The sequence below is a fragment of the Lithobates pipiens genome, unplaced genomic scaffold, assembly GCF_037356315.1.
Source record: "Lithobates pipiens isolate NorthernLeopardFrog02 unplaced genomic scaffold, aLitPip1_a1.2 Scaffold_16, whole genome shotgun sequence".
NCBI lineage: Eukaryota > Metazoa > Chordata > Amphibia > Anura > Ranidae > Lithobates > Lithobates pipiens.
In genome coordinates, this window is record NW_027507748.1 from 656,808,365 (window position 1) to 656,828,852 (window position 20,488).

The 20,488-nt window shown below is 41.2% G+C and overlaps 1 protein-coding gene across 1 annotated transcript in view; it reads right to left on the reverse strand.

Moving 5' to 3' along the window:
* Positions 1-20,488, reverse strand: part of CNTN5 (contactin 5) — a 780,450-nt gene that overhangs the window by 546,155 nt on the left and 213,807 nt on the right. The window contains exon 5 of the mRNA XM_077484405.1: positions 13,980-14,183. Within this exon, the coding sequence (XP_077340531.1) occupies positions 13,980-14,183 (204 nt within the window). The remainder of the gene's footprint in view (positions 1-13,979; positions 14,184-20,488) is intronic.

Consider the following 20,488-nt stretch of genomic DNA (forward strand, 5'->3'; position numbering starts at 1 on the left):
AATGCGTTTTTTTCAAAATTGTCGCTCTATTTTTGTTTATAGCACAAAAAATAAAAACTGCAGGGGTGATCAAATACCACCAAAAGAAAGCTCTATTTGTGGGAAAAAAAAGGACGTCAATTTTGTTTGGGAGCCACGTCGCACGACCGCGCAATTGTCAGTTAAAGCGACGCAGTGCCGAATCGCAAAAAGTGGTCTGGTCTTTGACCAGCAAAATGGTCCGGTTTGAAAGTGGTTAAAATGTTTGAGGACTCCTGGTCTAGGAGAAAGCAGAAGTTAGAAGTTACTAAAATGTGCAATGTATTACTCCCTGTAGACAAATGGTTATCTCTAAAATAAAGCACGTTTTCAAATTAAATTTTAAATAACACTGACCAAAATGTATCTTAGTTTTCCTTAAGATTGATAGATGAATCAAGCTTTGTCTATACATTGATTAACTGTCCCCCTGTTTAACAGCAGACTGATTAGCTCATCTCCAATTATCAAATATTTCTAAGGTAAATACTGTTCTAATGTTAGACAAATCATTCATAATTAAAATGGACAGGCTAAAGATGGATACACATTTTATTTTAATTGTCATTTTTTGCTACGAAAAAGGGCGGTTGAAAGTGATTTAAAAGTGCCCAGCATCGTTTTTTTTCCTTGTTTTTTTTTTCTATAAGGGGAGTGATTTTGCGCAATATCCCTAAAAATCTGTAATGACCATTTAGATTTCAGGTTGCTTGCACCTTGTGAAATGACTAGGCAAATCGACATTCTAGTTGGTGCTATAAATTTGTTTACTTCCTCCATTTCTATTTACCATGTTTAATTAGATCTATATAAGTATCAAGCCTGTCTATTAATAAGTGTAGCACTGACGCCCGAAGGAGCGGCTGATTTAATTGGGCTTACCATTACCTTCCTGACCTCGTGTATGTCTAGGGGTTTCCCGCGCTAGATGGCCCAAGAACTGCAGAGACTGACACCAGATCCGTTCTAGGGATTTTTTATTTGCAAAGAAGAATAAACAAACACAGTCTCTCAAAGTAGGGTTAGAGGGTTTAGGTAGAAAGTCCAGGTACTCTTGGAACTTAGTCAATTAGAAAAGAGTTTCTCACATTAGGAAATCCAGAGAATAGCCATTCACATCTGGATCCTCACCCTTATCGGATAGTCCTTCTCTCACTAGGCCTAGCAGCCGATAGTGTTCAAACAAAGCGAAGCCTCTGCCACAGACTTGCTATAGGACACTTGAATAAAGTCTCTGCCACAGACTTGTTGTAGAACACTTGAATAACTGAAAGATGTAGACAGCTTAGAGAACCCTCGTACAGCACCAGTATCTTGCAGCTGGTCCGGCGATACCATACGAGATCAGATTCGCTTGAGGTCTTTCAACTTAGCATTCAGGCTCCTTCTGGATGCTTATCCAGTTGCTGGGCCTCTCCACAAACCGAGATGGCACCTGACCACCTGCGAATCCTTCTTTTAGTTACTTTGCCTCGGGCCAGCCAGTCCCGAGACTTGAAGTTGGGTGAATCTGCACCCCAGGCCATGAGAGCCCTGGGGGCTGGTTAGGAGGACCAGGACCAAACAGACAGAAAGCACTTCTGCACCGGAACTCTGAAGCACGTGACATCAGCACCTTAAGTACCCTCTCCCTGTATTCTGCACAGCAAGAGGAAACTCCCACTGAGCTGGTTCCTAGAGAGAATCGACACTTAATGCACCTAACTGGACTGCATTCCATTACCTCCCAGAGATGACAGCGCCACCTATGGTCAGGCAGAACACCATGCAATCTGGCCAGATGGTAATGAGGCCCTAATTTAGTGTAAGTCAACCCAAAACCAAACTGCAGTTCCAGGAATATTAAATGACAAAAAACACATAGCGCATGCTCTTCAGGAGCCGGCGCTAGATAAGGTAAATAGAAATGAATAAAGTAAAAGAATCCATAGCACCAACTAAAATGTTTATTTCCAGTACAAGTAATCTGAAATCGAATTGGTCAGGACAGTTTTTTGGGGGATTTTGTGCAAAACCACTGCCCTTTACACTGCCCTTTACACTGCCCTTTACCTTGCTCTACAGGCAAGGAGCTGATACAAATCTAGTTAAATAATGGATAAAGTAAAGGAATCCATAGCACCAACTGGAACTTCTTTCACAGAGACTGTGCGGGTTAACTGAAAGGTGATTGGTTGGTTCAGATTTTTGAATTTTATTGCACAATCACGGCCTTTTGCATTGCCTTTTAGCAAAAAATAAGGAAAGCAAAAAACCTAATGCTGGGCATTTGTGAGGCAATTAAACCACTCTATACTACTCTTTTGTAGCAACTGAATGAACCAGGACAAAGTCAGAAACCATGAATCAGACTGAGACAGAAGTAAAGTTAAATCACACTTGTTTAATAATAGTAAAAAAAGGTAAAAAAAGGTAAATAACGTAGTCAAAACATAGCCAGAGTTCAGGAATCGGAATGGATAGTCAGACAATGTCAGGGAGTCAGACAATGTCAGGGAGCCAGAGAACAGCGTAGTAGAACAGCAAGCAGGATCTGGAGCCAGAAGGAATGTCAGCCAAGCAAGTCTTTAACAGGAACACAGCAGAGCTTCTCTAGAGATGTGACCAAAGTGAAGGCAGAGATCATCTGGACTGGACGGCTTAAGTCGGCAGGCCTGACGAGCAGGATATCATCAACAGGTGAGTCCCTGTGGAGAGATAGGAGCTGGCAATTAGCCAACAGCTGAGCGGCCAGCTCAGTACCCCCTACTCAATGACCCCTCCCCCTCAGAGGACCATCAGGCTTGAGGGGAAAATGTTGATGGAAATCACAGACAGCAGCACGTACGTCCGAGGATGAGACCCAAGAGCATTCCTCTGGACCATACCCTTTCCAATGCATCAGATTCTGTATGCACCCATGGAACCTATGGGAGTCACCAATGGACTGTACTTCATACTCCCCATGGTTCTCAACCTGTACAGGGTGAGGACAAGGCACTGAAGTGGTAAAATGGTTGCAGACCAAAGGTTTTAATAAGGAGACATGAAATACATTTGGGATACGCATATTAGAAGGGAGGTCTAATGGGTAAGCCCAATAAACTGAGGTGTGAACTTCAGAGAGGGAACACGAAGTTGGAGGTTGCGAGATGACAGCCAGACCCTGTCCCCATCTGTGGTCAGCATGGAGTCCGTACCTATCATTAGCATGTCGTAAAGCCTCCTGGACTTGTGCCCTAGTAGAACGAAGACCACCTCTAATGCCGGAATACTCTGCAGAACAAATGAGTCAGGTAACATGGAAGGTTGGAAACCATAGTTCGCCATAAACGAGGACAATCAGGAAGCAGAATTCAAAGCACTACTGTGAGCAAACTCCACCCACAGTAAGAGGTCTAACCAGTTGTTATGATGGTCAGAAATATTGCAACGTAGGAATTGCTCCAAGGACTGATTGGCTCGTTCTGCTGTCCCATTAGACTGCGGGTGATATGCAGAGGATAAAGCAAGCTGAATTCCCAACTGTGCACCAAAGGCTTGCCAGAACTGGGACACAAACTGACTACCCCTGTCCAAGACAATATCTTTGGGTAGCCCATGTAAGCGGAAGATCTCCTGAGCAAAAATTTAAGCCAGTTCCTTAGAAGTGGGTAAAAATTAGACATTTTTTGAGAATATTTCATCCACCATAAGGATAACTGTGTTGCCCTGGGAGTTGGATAACACCACAATGTAATCCATAGACATGTGGGTCCAGGACCTCTCTCCATTGGGTAAGGGTTGTAAGAGGTCCACAGGAAGGTGTCGTGGAGTCTTACTCTGAGCACACACGGAACAGGCAGTTATGAAGGGAATTACATCAGCATGTAGACTAGGCCACCAGAATTGTTGGGAAATGGCCCAAAAGAGTTGATTCCTCCCAGGGTGGCCAGCACCTTGGGAGAATTGTAAGTCTGGAACACGGCAGTATGGAGACTCTCTGGGACAAAGCAGCGGTCACAAGGTTTCTATGGAGGAGCATGGACCTGAGCAGCAAGAATTTTGTCACCCAAAGGAAAAGTGAGTCTAGTGTGAATCGTAGCCAGAATACGATCAGGAGGAATCACAGGAGCTGGAACCGACTCCATCTTGGAAGTGGAGGAAAATTGTTGTGACAAAGTGTCAGCCCTTACATTCCTAGAACCACGTACGAATGAGACAATGTAATTTAAACTAGACAAGAAAAGAGCCCATTGCGCCTTTCTGGGAGAGAGTCACTTAGCCTCAGACAAGAATGTGAGATTCTTATGGTCAGTAAGAATGAGAACCGGCACAGTGGTACCTTCGAGGTGATGTCTCCATTCTTTCAGGGCTAAAATGTTCGCTAACAGTTCTCTGGCACCAATCTCGTAATTGCACTCTGCAGGTGACAATTTCTTGGAAAAGTAGTCACAAGGATGCATAGTGCTCTCAGAGGTAGGAAATTGAGACAGAAGGGCGCCAACTCCAGTCTCAGAAGCATCAACCTCAAGGATAAAAGGTAACGTAGGATCAGGATGTGCCAACACAGGAGCGGAAACAAAGGCAGCCTTGAAACTCTCAAAGGCCTTAATGGACTCCGGAGACCAACTATGTGGGTTACCGTCCTTTCTAGTCATATCAGTCAGGGGCTTGACCAGAGACGAGAAGTTACGTATAAACTTTCAAATAAAATTTTAAACAGCAGAAAAGAGAAAGGAATGGGACTTTGTGTGAGGCATGTCACTGAATGGATACCTTGTTCAAATCATTCATAAAATGATTTATTAATAACAAATCACATTGTAAAGAGTGTCAATCTGTAATATAGGACACAATGTACTATGGTACACTTGAATGAATTGTTTTTCTACAAAAAACAACAACATAATTAGCATTACAGTTACATAAAAACACTCATCCATTCATTAAAAATCTGTGAACATGATCAATTGCTCATGGAGAGCTAAACTTGTCTAGGCATCAGTTCGATGTAACTCCCTTGGACATGGGTTGAGCGCCACCATTGGGCCATATTGTAAGTTACACGCCTTTATTTTGAGAGATTGTTCTCTGTTTAAGGCTGGGTTCACACTGCTGCGGGGGGGAGATCCGGATGTGATTCGCACCGCAAATCACATCCGATCTCCGTAGCGATGCGAGTTCAGCCATACAGATAGTATGGTTGAATTCGCATCGCTCCCGCAGCAAACTCGCACAGGACCCTTTTTTTGGTCCGCAACAGAATCGGATCGCATGGGGGTTCACACCATGCGATCCGATTCCTGTGCGAGTCGGCAGATCGCACTGTGATATGCGGACGGATCTGGGGGTGTCATTAACATATCATTGACACTCCCAGCCGTCCGCATAGGGCAGTGTGAACTGCCGGCGGGAGTAATGCGATGCGGGAAAACACCGCGGATTCGCGGCGTTCCCGCATCGCAGCGGTGTGAACCCGGCCTAAAGGATATCCTATAGTTATAGATATTACTGATTTAATTTCAGAGCATTTTACTCCTGATGATTGGCATGAGCCATGAAACGTGTGTTGAGTTACATCGAACTGTTATTGAACTGTTATTAAACAATTCTAAATATGTACCATACAATATATATAAAGATTAAGATACATAATGCCAGAACATTGGAAGGAACAGACATCTAAAAACTTCAGAGTCAGAGGGACCTCATCTGCTGACAATAGGGCTTACTCATTGGAGGTTCTCTTTCGACCAAAAGTCTGCTCTGTATATTTTACATGCCTACCAAAAGAGCAGTGTATATTGTCTTTGGAAGCTTATAAAGTTCAAGAGTTAATTCAGCTCTTCCAATCACGGAAATGCAGTGGTGGCTTCTGCTGTTCTGGTCAACAACTAGTAGAAAAAAAAACGATTTCCCTTGGCTGTTTCTTATTTATTGACCCCATGGCAAAGGAGCCTGTTAAAAATGAATTGTTTTGGTCATTCCAAAGGTTAGAAGGGCCATAAAAGACTATTCATTGCTCCAGTGTTTATCAAGGGAATGAGTTAAACATATACTTTTGTCCATTTTGAAAAACCGTAGGGAGATGCATATCATTTTTTTTATTACAGTTTAGCTACATTTATTACCTATTGTATTTCTTATTTCCTTGGCTAATACATAAGTTGTAAAAATATATTGCCTACGCCCTGGGGAACATAGGTGTATTATAGGTGACAATAGCCTATGAAGGACATATGCAATTCACCTTGGCTTCTCTAAAGTCAAATAATCTTCACCATTCATACCAGACAACCTGAAATACAAAATATAGTGCTACATTTTTTTCTAATATATGTTCTGTTAAAAAATACTTGAACCATATTTTTATTTGATACCATCATAAGAATTGGTAGGTAATTTACTCCAGAGTCTATTACTGTTGTTCATTCCTTTTTGGCCATTATATTTTTCTGTTGTATTGTATTAAAGTAGATGAAAAAAACTAACCTAATAACATTTATTTTCCTAAAGCTTTGTATCTTTAACAAGTGCAATTTCTTTGTAATAAAATACTTTCAGCTTTTTTTTTTTTTTTGCACTTTAGTGCTGCTGATTTCATGCTGTCTTTTTGCAGCCATTGCCTTAACAAATGTAGTTCAGTGATGGCTGCATTGCATTTCTCAAGGAATGTTTACTGATGGTGACAACAGTGGACCATGCCTGCATAATGTGTATTAAAATGGCCATTTTCTAGTCTCCATCAGAAGCCCCTGTGACAGGGTCATAACACTGGAGGGCAATTAAAGAGAAGGAGAAAGTGTTGTTGTCACCCTAAACAAGAACCTTCATAACAGGATCACGAGCAGTTTTTTTTTTTTTTTCTTTTTAAGGAAAGCTGCAAGTCTTAATATATTGAAATTTACTCTTGAAAGGACATGTTAAAGCTTATAAAAGAAACAACTATTGTAGTAAATAAAATACATTGCTACGTTGAGAAAGTATGTTATCATTTCCAACATGAAACAATAAAAGAAGGGGTTATTTCTTATTATAGGATAGTGGGCAGAGTAATGCAAATGATTCCTCTACATCCTGCAGGCATCTATGCATCGAGAGCCTCTGGTTAATAGCATAGACATTTTACATATAACATTCTATTATTCGGGAGCCATTTACTTCAACTTTGACTGAGCTGTTTCAGGATTTTAGAGCATTGTCACTGCAAAGTATGAAAAACATGGCATGTTTGCCAAGTAAAGCAGGGATTCAGAAAAGACTTGCAGAATCATTCATGAATCATGGTACTTGTAAAGCAGAGACTTCCCGCTCTAGTTTGTGAGATTTTAGTAAAGTCTGTGATGTAACCCATGTTCTTTTAACAGTAGACAATAGAAAATTGAGAAAAATGACTACACAATAAATTGTATCTTAACCTCCCTGGCGGTATGATTATTTCAGATTTTAGGTGCTGAAAGAGGTACAATTATTTTGCATGAAAATTTGACGTTTTATATTGTAGTCCTGCAATTCTTAGCCCTTGTACACACGGTCGGATAATCTGTCGGATTGCGTCTTATCGGACCGTGTCGTCGGATAATCCGACTGTGTGTGGTATGCATCGGACTGATTCCGCCCGAATCTCCGTCCGACCCAATTTTCCAACATGTTGGAAATATTTCCCGACCAACTGGGCTGGACGGACCTAATCCGATCATGTGTAGAGCATTTTCATCGGACCAAGTGCCACGCATGCTCAGATCAAATTCCTACATCAAAGCTATTGGCTACTAGCCTGAACGTAGTCCCATCGTAACGAAATTATGTCATCACGTTCTCAAAGATAGGATTTTTCGCCAACTTGGCCTGACCGTGTGTATGCAACAGTTTCGGACAAGATCCGACGGACAAAATCCGACAGGCAAAATCCGACGGATTTGGTTGTGGAAATCTCCGACCGTGTGTAAAGGGGCTTAGGAATAACTCACTTAAATCTGTCCAAATCAGACAAATCTGTCCAAGCAGACATCACCGGGTATGATAAAGTTTGAAAAATGAAATCATAAATTACAATATAATAAATAACTATAAATAATTATACCAAATAATAATATAACAATAATAAAAATGATTCAATAATGTAACCAAATCAAAAACACTGAAATTTGCTCAGTTGCAGAATTGTCACTGTCATTACTTTTCAGTATTTGATGACGGATCTCCCCACAAATCGCTATTGCTCAATTCTGCGAGTGATTCTAACTTATTATCGCTGTTTTCTAGCTGGTCTAAAATCATTTTTGATGTAGAGGGACAGTTTTGGTTGCTATGGACAATCTCCAGTTTCCAGGCATAAAGAACAGTTTTTATAATATAAAACTGCATGCAGGACACTGGGCAGGCCACTAGGGACAAAGGGGATGTGAAATAATTACATACAGCAATGTAATCTGTAAGATTACATTATACTGTATGCATACTATGTGTTTCACTTTTTGAATTTGGCGCCGTTCTCCGTCCCCGCAGCGCTCGCAGGGAATGGAGATCGGCTCTGTGATAAATCGAGCAGAGCACGGCTCGCTCGTACAGCGGGGGGACATCGCTGGATCCAGGGGAGAAGGTAAGTAACATCTCCCTGCATTCAGTGATGCGGTCCTGAGTCTGGCTCGGGGGTTACCGCTTTTAGTACAAAATCTCCACCCCGAGCCAGACTCGGGAATACCGCCGGGGGGGTTAATGTCAAACTTTTAGGTTTGGATAGGATGGGGAGAGTCAAAACATTTATACGTTTAAACATTTAAACATTTCTACGTTTTTATTTTCCTGTCTGTGCCCCGTTAGTGAGGTTTATCCTCTCTATTTGTCCCTGTGACTGTCAGGAGCGTGTAATTCTCCTTTTCCATGACAGCTACTGGTCTCATTCCAGCATCCTGGTTTTGGCTGAGCTGCATCCTCCTGGTCTGCCTGCCCACCAGCAAGGTGGTTGATGTAATCAGCCTCTGGGTGGAGATCAAACCTGTTTTAAGCCAGCCAAACCCCCAGTGTCTTGCATGTGATAGTGTTTTCAACACGTGCTTCAAGCTCCCTGTTTTCCTGTTCCTGTACCTTGACCTTGCATTTGCCTGCTCCTTGGCCGCCTGCTAGTTTGGATTCCCTTATTGACAACCTTTGATCGGATATTGACTTTACTCAGAATGCAAAATAAAACAAAATAGATAGAGCACACAGGCTCATAGTTCAGTTAGCTTTATTAAACCAATGGATAAAAAAAGTAAAAAGATTGCACCCACAGAGGTTTGTATCAAACGTAACATACATTTTAGTTACTTTGTATGTTTCTTCCCTCAGCATGACATCTGAGCTGACAACCTGGGTGATTATTAACTGGTGATGCTCAGAACTCTGCCTACCCTGACACTGGACTATCATTGCCTGTTTACCAACTGCAAGTACCTGTTTGCTGTGCTCAGTTCACGCCTACCCTGGGGTGGTAGCCAGGCACTATAGTATTGTGCATTAAACATGGGGGCAACTGAGGACTGGTAGGCCTGCCTGACTTATGGAAAAGGGGACTGCTATTGGCAAAGAACACAGAAGCCAGCTATAGCGCCTGACCACCAACACTAGGAGTAGGCGTGACTACTGTCAGTAGGACTGTAAATTAGAAAAAAATTGTAATTTTGAGTTGTCACCAGAATAGGGTTAGTGGGGAAGTCTAATGGGGCAGGGGAGGATTGAAATGACTAGTATCGGAGAATTTGGACCCTGGGCCAGTACATATGACATACATTGGGCTGGTGGCCCAAAGTGGAGATATTCCCCCATTCAGATTAATAACAGCCTCTTTTAGCATCGACTGCCTTTGCAGATCTGAATTGTGATGTAACGATACTGACAGCTACTAAGGAAATCAATGCTGAAAAAATGCAAAACTGTGGGAAGTGCTGTGCTCATTTGTTAAAGCAAGCTGAATGATACAAAAATATTCCTATAGGATAGTATAACATAATATAATATTGTAAAACAAGTCTTCGACTCAGTAGTATACTAGCTTCTTTTTAGCTCTCCGCCTGCTTAGCCCCCAGTTTACCATGTGTTTAACTAAATGTCATTTTTGATTGCCTAACATATGATACAGCACATGGAACGCAATGGAAGTACAGATAAGAACTAAATGCATACCCTCCTTCCACTGTGTCATCATATATGATGTGATAACATAGTACACAAGGAAAAAATATATATAGTTATGCACATGTTGAATCAGTAGTTAATTGAGGGCTAAGTAGGTGTAGGGGTAAAAAGAAGTTAGTAAACTACTGAGACGAACACTTGTTTTATATTTAAATATTTTTTTAAAATAATAAAACATTTTCATTAAAAGATTGGGGTACCGTGGTTTGTTTTTGCAAATAATTTATGTTATTGTTTGGATGAAGTACCAATATATTGTCAAAAGTACAAGACATTTTGGACAATTCCATGCTCCCAACTTTGTCGGAACAGTTTGGAGATGGCTCCTTCCTGCTCCAACATGACTGCACACCAGTGCACAAAGCAAGGTCTATAAAGACATGAATGAGCGAGTTTGGGGTGGGAGAACATAACTGACCTGCATAGAGTTCTGACCTCAACTCAATAGAACACATTTTGGGTGAATTAGAGGGGAGACTGCGAGCCAGGTCTTCTTGTCCAACATCAGTGCCTAACCTCACAAATACCCTTCTGGAAGAATGGTCAAACATTCCCATGTACACATTCCTAAACCTCGTGGACAGCCTTCCCAGAAGAGTTGAAGCTGTTATAGCTGCAAACGGTGGGCCAACTCAATATTGAACCCTACGGACTAAGACTGGGATGACATTAAAGTTCATGTGCATGAAAAGGGAGGTGTCCAGTTTCTTTTGACAATTTAGTGTATATGTGAAAATGAATGCTAAATGTTTTTAAAAATAAAACCCATAAATGGGTAAGTTGGATTAGTTCTCCTCCCTAGTCAAAAGTTACCAGGCTGCAATTCAACATGGGCACTTTTTTTTATTGACTATATCCCTTTCCTTCTCTGAAATTAGACAAAAAATAGGGGTTTTAACTACTTATTACCCTATCCAAAATTTAAAAAAAATAGTTATACTTTTAAAATGTTGCATTCACAGAACACTACAATTGCAGCTGATTTTATAATTGTCTCAACTGTATGAGAATAGTATACCAATTGCCAAACCTATGAATGAGTTACAGAAAAAAATCCCAAATATCTATTAAAGTGTAACTAAAGGCAAATCTTTTTTTTTTTACTTTGGACAGGTTAGAACGCCTGTCACCTGGGTCACCGGGGTCACCAGAACTCCAGTGTCTCCATTGGAAGATTTTCCCTCTATTACTGTTCTGGTATCAACCCAAAATTGGGCTTTTCTTTTACTTTCACCTTCGATCATAATGGTAAACAGGAAAAAGAGAGAGGATGAATCTCTTCAACGGGGGCACAGTAAGCAATAAAAACTGACAGGTGTTCTAATCCCGCTACGCTATATCCAAAATAGAAAATAAAGTTTTGCCTTTAGTTACACTTTAATAAAGATAGACAGACTGACAGACATGTCGATAGACAGATACCGTAGAGAGATAGATAGATAGATAGATAGATAGATAGATAGATAGATAGATAGATAGATAGATAGATAGATAGATAGATAGATAGATAGATAGATATCACCTTATATAAATTACCAAGTATAACAAAACTTAATATAGTAATGTGTTATTACAAACGGGAACTTCTAATCTTTTTTTTTTTATATTGTATTAAATTGTTTTATAGGCTTCCGCCAAATGAAATTGAATTGTAGGAAATGAATGATTGTCAAGGACATTCTAACAAACGAGATATTCATTTTACTGAGGAACCAGCCAAGGTATTTTTTGATGTTTTTATTTAATTTGTTCGGTATCAATGAAGATAAGTTTTCCTTTGAGATATATAGGAAAAGAAGTAAAAGACTGATAGCAGCTAAAGTCATACAATCCAGCAGAATGTGACATGAAGATTTAATATCACTCTTTATTTTCATAGATGGAAATATACCGGTATATGAAGTGATTGGTGAACCTCATAAATCTGTCTCTCTGACCTGTCCAATGAATCACGATGAATGGACATAGACTAGACCATTATACCATTTAGGGATTAAAGGTCAAGTCAAGGTCATTTCATTCTTGGATCAAAAAAGGATTGAATAGGATTGTAGAAAATTGTGAAGCCATCATTTATTGTCAATCAGACATTCTACACAATCCTACCTTTATGCGCTTACTAAATGGTTAGCCCTTGAGGTCTATCAATGAAAAATATTCCTCACACAATCCAAATCCCTGCATATCTTCCAAAAAATAGGCCTCACCAAAGACTGTGTGCGCTTGCAAATGGGTAGGGGTACCATGAACAGTTAAGGGCACTGCCATGCATCTACTAAAGGGCAGAATGATTCTATGCTTGTCAGGAAAGTACTCTCAACATTCACAGATGTGAACCTAGTCTTAACCAGTTCCCAACAGGCTCACGCAGATATACTGTAACAGAATGGCTCCTCTGGGTGAAATCTTGTACGGGTACGTCCTACCTGATTTTGGCCACCAAAAGGCGCGTGTGCCCGCTGCATGGCACGGGACCCGATACGTGTGGCCTGCGGGCAGTGTAAACACACAAATCCCTGTGCTGTCAGAGGAGAGGAGCCATATTTTTTGTTCCTACTACGTAGGAACAAACAATGTGGCTCCTCTCCTAGTCACTCCCATCCCCATACAGTTAGAACACAGTGAGGGAACACACATTTAACCCCTTGATCGCCCCCTAGTGTTAACCCCTTCCCTGCCAGTGACATTTACACAGTAATCACAGTAAGTAATATTGACAATGCTGACAGAGAACACTAATTAAATGGATTAGATTACAGAATGACAGCACAACTTACCACCAATGTCCCCAGTGGAAGCCAAAAAATGAGGGGCACGAGTGGCACCTATAATGGGTGTCACACCCAGGGCGGACACGGGAGACAGGGAATGTAGAGAGGGCTGTTAATAACAAGGTGGGTATAATTAACACAGGACATACAGTGTGATAATGTGGCTTAGGCTCATAAAGGTTCATCATCATACATTTCTTTTTTCTTGCCATTTCTTATGCTTCTCACTCCTGGACCATTTAATTATGATGATGAACCCTTATGAGACTAAGCCACATTATCACACTGTATGTCCTGGTAGACATAATGTGTTAATTATACCCACCTTGTTATTTACAGCCCTCTCTACATTCACTGCCACCCGTGTCCACCCCAGGTGTGACACCCGTTAGAGGTGCCACTCGTGCCCCTCATTTTTTGGCTTCCGCTGGGGACATTAGTGGTAAGTTGTGCTGTCATTCTGTAATCTACTCTATTTAATTAGTGTTCTCTGTCAGCATTGTCAATATGTTGCAGCAAACTATGAGACTGTAGTTATCTATCCCTAGATGCTTTTTGACACCTCCTGAAGAAGCGACCTTGTTGCAAAACTAGTAGAGGATATCATCTGCATCTGCATCAGTTCCCTCACTCCTACATGAGGGGGTGTAGACTTTTGTACAAATCTTAACTAATTATGTAATCATGTTACAGCAATCTTCGGCTTGTTGTAATGATAATTTTTTTTTTTATATATTCGTCTAATAAACTTTATTGTATTTTTATTATACTTGTTTCCAATTACTGGGTATCAAGATAGTCCTATAACACCACAGGTGTTGCATGGTATTCTATTGGAGTAGTCCATGTTAACCCACTTCTTTCTATCAACGTAATCAGTATGATGATACCAATCCCTACCTTAATGTTTAACATTATCTGAGGCATTACATTTTATTTGTTACTAAGAAGATGAAAGAACATCATAGTAACAGGACTTTTACTATTGAAACATTGAAATGACACTGAAGAAAAATAATCAGGATTCCTATTTAGAGAATAATAAGCACTTACCATCATTGCGTAATGTTAGTGGTGTTGGTGGACTCATAACTCTGGTGTTAGTCAGAATATTTTTTACATGACAGATATAGCTTCCAACATCTGAAGCTTGTGCTTTAGAGATATACAGATTTCCTGTCTCTTGTGAGATAAAACGTCGACTGTCTTCAACCACAAATGAAGGGTACTCATTTAAAACCCAACTATAGGTGATTTCTGAGGGGAAAAAAAAGAGTAAAAAGATATAAATGTTACTTCAAATGATATGTACATACTTAAATAGAAGCTTTTAAAGCACAGGTTATTTAAAAAAATATATATTGTACCATTCTGACTTTCCTAGCTCCCTACCCTAAACAAATCTAGAAACCTCCTTCCTAGTTCCCTGCCTACTTCACCAAGACAGCTGTGGCATCGTCCAGCGTTTGCCTTCTCTGAGTTGAAAACCTCTTCAGAGCTGGTTTTGCAGTATACCCTCAGAAGCCTAAATGGGGTCATACTCTGCAGTTAGCGATGCTTGGCATACGGCCCCATTCAAGTGAAGGGGAACCCACTGTGCAGGTGTGGCCAGCACAGAAGACAATTTAAGCCATGGCTGTTATTTTTAAGTAAGCATTTGTTTTGGGGTTTGAATTTACAGTAGTTTTGGTTAGGAGGCTCCAGAGGTGGGCTAGATATTGTTTTTCATTAACGTGACCTTATGATGTGATCTAAGCTAAGGCTGACCAAGGACAGACTGATATCTGTCTAACAACAATGAACAGTGAGAAGTCACAAAACTTGTAGCTGTTCAGCCAGAAATCTTCTTAAGACCTGGCTGCACAGTGCTAGTTGGATGCCAGCTTATGTCATTTTGTCAAAGCCCATCAAGTCCAACCTATGTATATGATTATATGTCAGTATTACATTGTATATCCCTGTATGTTGCGGTTGTTCGGGTGCTTATTTAATAGTTTTTTGAAACTATCGATGCTCCTCGCTGAGACCACCGCCTGTGGAAGGGAAGTCTACATCTTTTCCGATCTTACAGTAAAGAACCCTCTAAGTAGTTTAAGGTTAAACCTCTTTTCTTCTAATTTTAATGAGCGGCCACGTGTCTTATTAAACTCCCTACCACGGATATGTTTTTCCATATTGTGGGGTCACCAGTATGGTATTTGTAAATTAAAATCATATCCGCGCTCAAGCATCTTTTCTCCAGAGAGAATAAGTTCAGTGCTCGTAACTTTTCTTCATAACTAATATCCTCCAGCCTCTTTATTGGCTTTGTTGCCCTTCTTTGTACTCGCTCCATTTCCACTACATCCTTCCTGAGGACTGGTGCCCAGAACTGGACAGCATATTCCAGGTGCGTCCAGACCAGAGCCTTGTAGAGTGGGAGAATTATCATTTTATCTCTGGAGTTAATCCCCTTTTTAAAGCAGGCCAATATTCTGTTTGCTTTGTTAGCAGCAGCTTGGGATTTGCCATTGCTGAGCCTATCATCTACTAGAACCCCCAGGCCCTTTTCCATTCTTGCTTTCCCCAGAGGTTCTCCCCCCAGTGAGTACATTGCATTCATAGTTTTGCCACCCAAATGCATTATTTTACATTTTTCAACATTAAACCTCATTTGCCATGTAGTTGCCCACCCCATTCATTTGTTCAGATCTTCTTGCTAGGTTACCACATCTTGCGGAGAACTTATTGCTTAGTATCGTCTGTAAATACAGAGATTAAACTGTTAAACTGTTAAACTGTGTTAAACTCCATCCGCCAGGTTGTTTATGAACAAATTAAATAGGATTGGTCCCAGCACAGAACCCTGGGGGATCCTACATTCCACCCCTGACCACTTATCACCACCCTCTTAACTTGGCCTTGTAGCCAGTAGGAATGAGCCCAGTGTTCGATTCGAACCCATGTTCGAATCGAACATCGGCCGTTCATCGAAAACAGAACTTTGTGGGCTGTTCGCATCAAATGTGTGTGATACGAACGGCCCACGATGCACTGCGCCAGTCGCAGTGCATTGCTGGCTGATGATTGGCCAGGCATGCACTGTGACCCCGCATGTTTGGCCAATCACAGCGCCGGCAGCGAGGAGAGCCATAATTGGCCACAGGTTGGATGCCTGTGGCTAATTATAGCTCAGGGGGTTTAGTACATGCCCCACACTATATAAGGCCGCCAGCACAGCGGCCTTGTTTAGTGTGTTGCGGTGTTCATAGAGAGAAGGATAGGCAGGGACAGTGTCAGCTGTGCTTTACTTCTTTAGATAGCACTGTTACAGTAAGTGTAGTGTTCAGGGAGAGAGCAGGATAGGCAGGGACAGTGTCAGCTTTGCTTTGCTTCCTAACCGAGCGCTGTTACAGTGGGTGTAGTGTGCCTCCTTCACAGCATACACCTGATTCTACCCCCCCCCCCCCACCCATTGCTGGTGTTGTGTAGTTGATTTGTGCAACACAGGCATCTGCCTAATATTCAGTTAGTGTAGTGTGCCTCCTGCACAGCATACACCTGAATCTACCCCCTCGTTACTGGTGTTGTGTAGTTCATTTGTGCAACACAGCCATCTGCCTAACATTAACATAACATATTTTGGGTGCGGGGTTCCCCTTAATATCCATACAAGACCGAAAGGGGCTGGTAATGGGCTGGGGTAGGGGGGTGATGGGGTAGCCATGCCATTTTTCTCAAAGATTTTCCTCCATATTGCCAGGACAAGACATTACTTAATAATTACTTAATTAATGCTTTAATAGACGCAAGCAGTTTTAAATGGCTTTTTTCCTTTACAAATGTCATTTTGTGCAGGGACTGTTCTAAACATGGCAAACACGTGCCACTTCCCAGGCATACTTTAGACACCACCCAGGTACGATATTTAAAGTAATATTTCTCTTTTTTTTCACTTTATGAATCATTAAAATGACTGCTCCAGAAAAAAACGTCAGTTTTTAAAACTTCTTTTTGCATTGGTACATGTTCCCTGGGGCAGGTCCCGGGTCCACAAACCCTTTTTAGGACAATAACATGCATATTGGCCGTTATAATTAGCACTTTAGATTTCGAACATTTGAGTCCATTGTAATTAATAGGGTTCTAACGTTCGTGAGAACTTTCGGTCCATTCGCAGGTTCTGGTGCGAACCGAACCGGGGGGGTGTTCGGCTCATCCCTAGTAGCCAGTTATCAATGTACTCACCCTACGGTCCATGTCAACAGACCTAACTTTGTACAGTAAACATTTATGAGGAACTGTGTCAAATGCTTTTTGCAAAATCCAGATACACTACGTCTACTGGCCTTCCTTTATCTAGACGGCAGCTCACTTCTTCATAGAAGGCTAATAGATTGGTTTGGTAAGAACAATTCTTCATGAATCCATGCTGATTACTGCTAATGATACCAGTTTCATTTCTAAAATCTTGTATATATTCCCTTATCATCCCCTCCAAGAGCTTACATATTAACCACTTCAGCCCCGGACCATTTTGCTGGTCAAAGACCAGACTACTTTTTGCGAATCGGCACTGCGTCGCTTTAACTGACAATTGCGCAGTCATGCGACGTGGCTCCCAAACAAAATTGGCGTCCTTTTTTTCCCACAAATAGAGCTTTCTTTTGGTGGTATTTCATCTCTGCGGTTTTTATTTTTTGCGCTATAAACAAAAATAGAGCGACAATTTTGAAAAAAATGCATTATTTTTTACCTTTTGTTATAATAAATATCCCCCAAAAATATATAAAAAAACATTTTTTCCCTCAGTTTAGGCCGATACGTATTCTTCTACATATTTTTGGTAAAAAAAATCACAATAAGCGATTATTGATTGGTTTGCGCAAAAGTTATAGCGTTTACAAAATAGGGGATAGTTTTATGGCATTTTTATTAATAATTTTTTTTTTACTAGTAATGGTGGCGATCAGCAATTTTTATTGTGACTGCGACATTATGGCAGACACATCAGACATTTTTGACACATTTTTGGGACCATTGTCATTTATACAGCAATCACTGCTATATAAATGCAGTGATTCCTGTGTAAATGACACTGGCAGTGAAGGGGTTAACCAGTGGGTGGCAGTGTAGGGGTTAAGTGTTCCTAGGGGTGTGTTACTAACTGTGGGGGGCTGGGCTTTAATTTAGAGAACACTGATCTCTGATCCAATCACATGGAGCAGAGATCAGCGTCACTAGTTGCTAGGCAGAACGGGGAAATGCTGTTTACAACGGCATTTCTCAGTTCAGCCGTCCCGTGAGACGATCGCGGGTATGCCCGCGGTGATCAAGTCCGCGGGACCCACAACCGGACTCACGGGGGTCCCGACTGGCATGCGAGTGCGCCGGCGGCGGCGCTCTCACAATGGCAGGGTGGCATTAAATTTAATGCCTCCACCATCTCCCCATCCTTTGTAATCAGATTTCCTTCCTCATTCTTTATGGGGCCAATATGGTCTGCCTACCCTTTTTTACTGTTTAAATACTTAAAGAATTTCTTGGAATTTTTTTTGCTCTCCTCCACTATGTGTCTTTTGTGTTCTATCTTAGCCGCCCTAATTGCACCTTTACATTTCTTGTTGCATTCTTTCTAAAGTCTGAATGCTGATGATGATCCCTCAGCCTTGTATTTTTTGAAGGCCTTCTCCGTTGCTTTTATATGTATTTTTACATTGGAGTTAAGCCATCTAGGACTTTTGTTTGCTCTTTTAAATTTATTTCCCATTAGAATGCACTGGCTAATGCCCTTATTTAATATTTTCTTAAAGCTAACCAATCTCTCCTCCATGCTCTTTGTTCCTAAGAATTTATCTTCTAGCAAGGTTCATAGTTTAGGGAAGTTTGCTCTATCTGATTGGTTGCATTCATAATAGTTTCACAATGATCAGAAAACTCTGAGTTGCACTAATGAGTCCTATTGGTAAGATTTCACTACAGCATCCCACTCTTTCATGCTTCATAACTAACATTGCACATTTTACTCTGTTACCTAATGACCACATACAGTATATAATACTTTAAACAGTAGAGCATTCTGATTTACAGCAAGGTATTTTTAGTCATTATTTTTTTCCAAACTAAACCTTTCATTGTTAGTATGTGCTACAGTAAACTGCATGTTATATGTGTATCTATCTACCACATGCCCCTAACTATCTTATTAAATTGTGTCAGCTTTGATACTGTATGTGGGTACCAGTTCAATATGCTGAAAGTAAGGTCAAATCAAATAGAAATCAGATACTGGGACAGGCCAAAATGGAATCAAAATGGACAATATTCATGCCTCTGTTGTAGATTATTGTACATCATTATTTTCAGAGTAATGATATTGACAATTTTATCTGTTGGGTTACATTATTTAAATTCTAAAATATACTAGAATGCAGTGGCACCTTTACTTGGGGAAAAATATTAAAGTTTTATTGGATATTAGCGATGGGCTTGATGGACATTTGTTCTATGAAAAAACGAACTAATGGGGTGCTCACGGGATGTCCGGCCATTGAGGAGCAACCCATAATGCACTGCGGGATCTGTTAATGTAAACAGACAAATTCTAGTTTTGTCAGGGAAATGAGAGAGATCTGCCATTTCTAGTGATTAGAAATGGCGATGTCTCTCTACTTCCAGTCACTACACTACCCACAGTTAGAAACACCTCCCTAGGACAGTAGTCCTCAACCCTGTCCTCAAGGCCCACTAATTGGACAGGTTTTCCAGATAACTGAAATACATCATAGGTGATATCATTTAATGCTCAGTGATTGCAGTATTCTATTCTGCCTCTCCCCAAGGTAATACATTAAACCTGGCCTGTTACTGGGCCCTGAGGACAAAATCCATACCAGGCCCTTTGGGTACGGAATATATTTTAAGGAGAACGCCATGCCAAAATTAAAAGAATAACGGTGTGGGGTCCCCCCCCCAAAATCCATACCAGACCCTTATCCGAGCATGCAGCCTGACAGGCCAGGAAAGGGAGGGCGAGCGAGTACCCCCCTCCTGAACCATACCAGGTTGCTTGCCCTCAACATGAGGAGGGTGCTTTGAGGGACAAGGGCCTCTTCCTGACAACAATGGGCTATGGTTGTCAGGGTCTGCAAGATGGAAGCTTATAAGAATCTGGAAGCCCCTTTTAATAAGGGAGCTCACAGATCCCATCCCACTTTGTGAATGGGTATCGGGTACATCGTACCCCTACCCATTCACCAAAAGAGTGTCAAAAAGAAAAATAGTAAACAGTTTTGACAAGTTCTTTATTAAAAAAAATACAAACATCTAATCCGCGCCACCCGCCGACCAAGAGGAAAAAAAAGCCCGTTGTTGGAGGCCTCCGGCCATCTGCCTCCTCTCTACTTTTGACAGTTCTTTTATAGGCAAGGGGCAGGGCAACCCGCCTACGTCACCCGGTAGCACTGCACCCTTCTGACATCACATGATGTCATGTGGCCCCACCTATAAAAGTGCTGTCAAGAGCAGAGGGTAGGCAGATGGCCAGTGGCCTCTGAAATGATGACAGCAGGGCTTTTATTTTT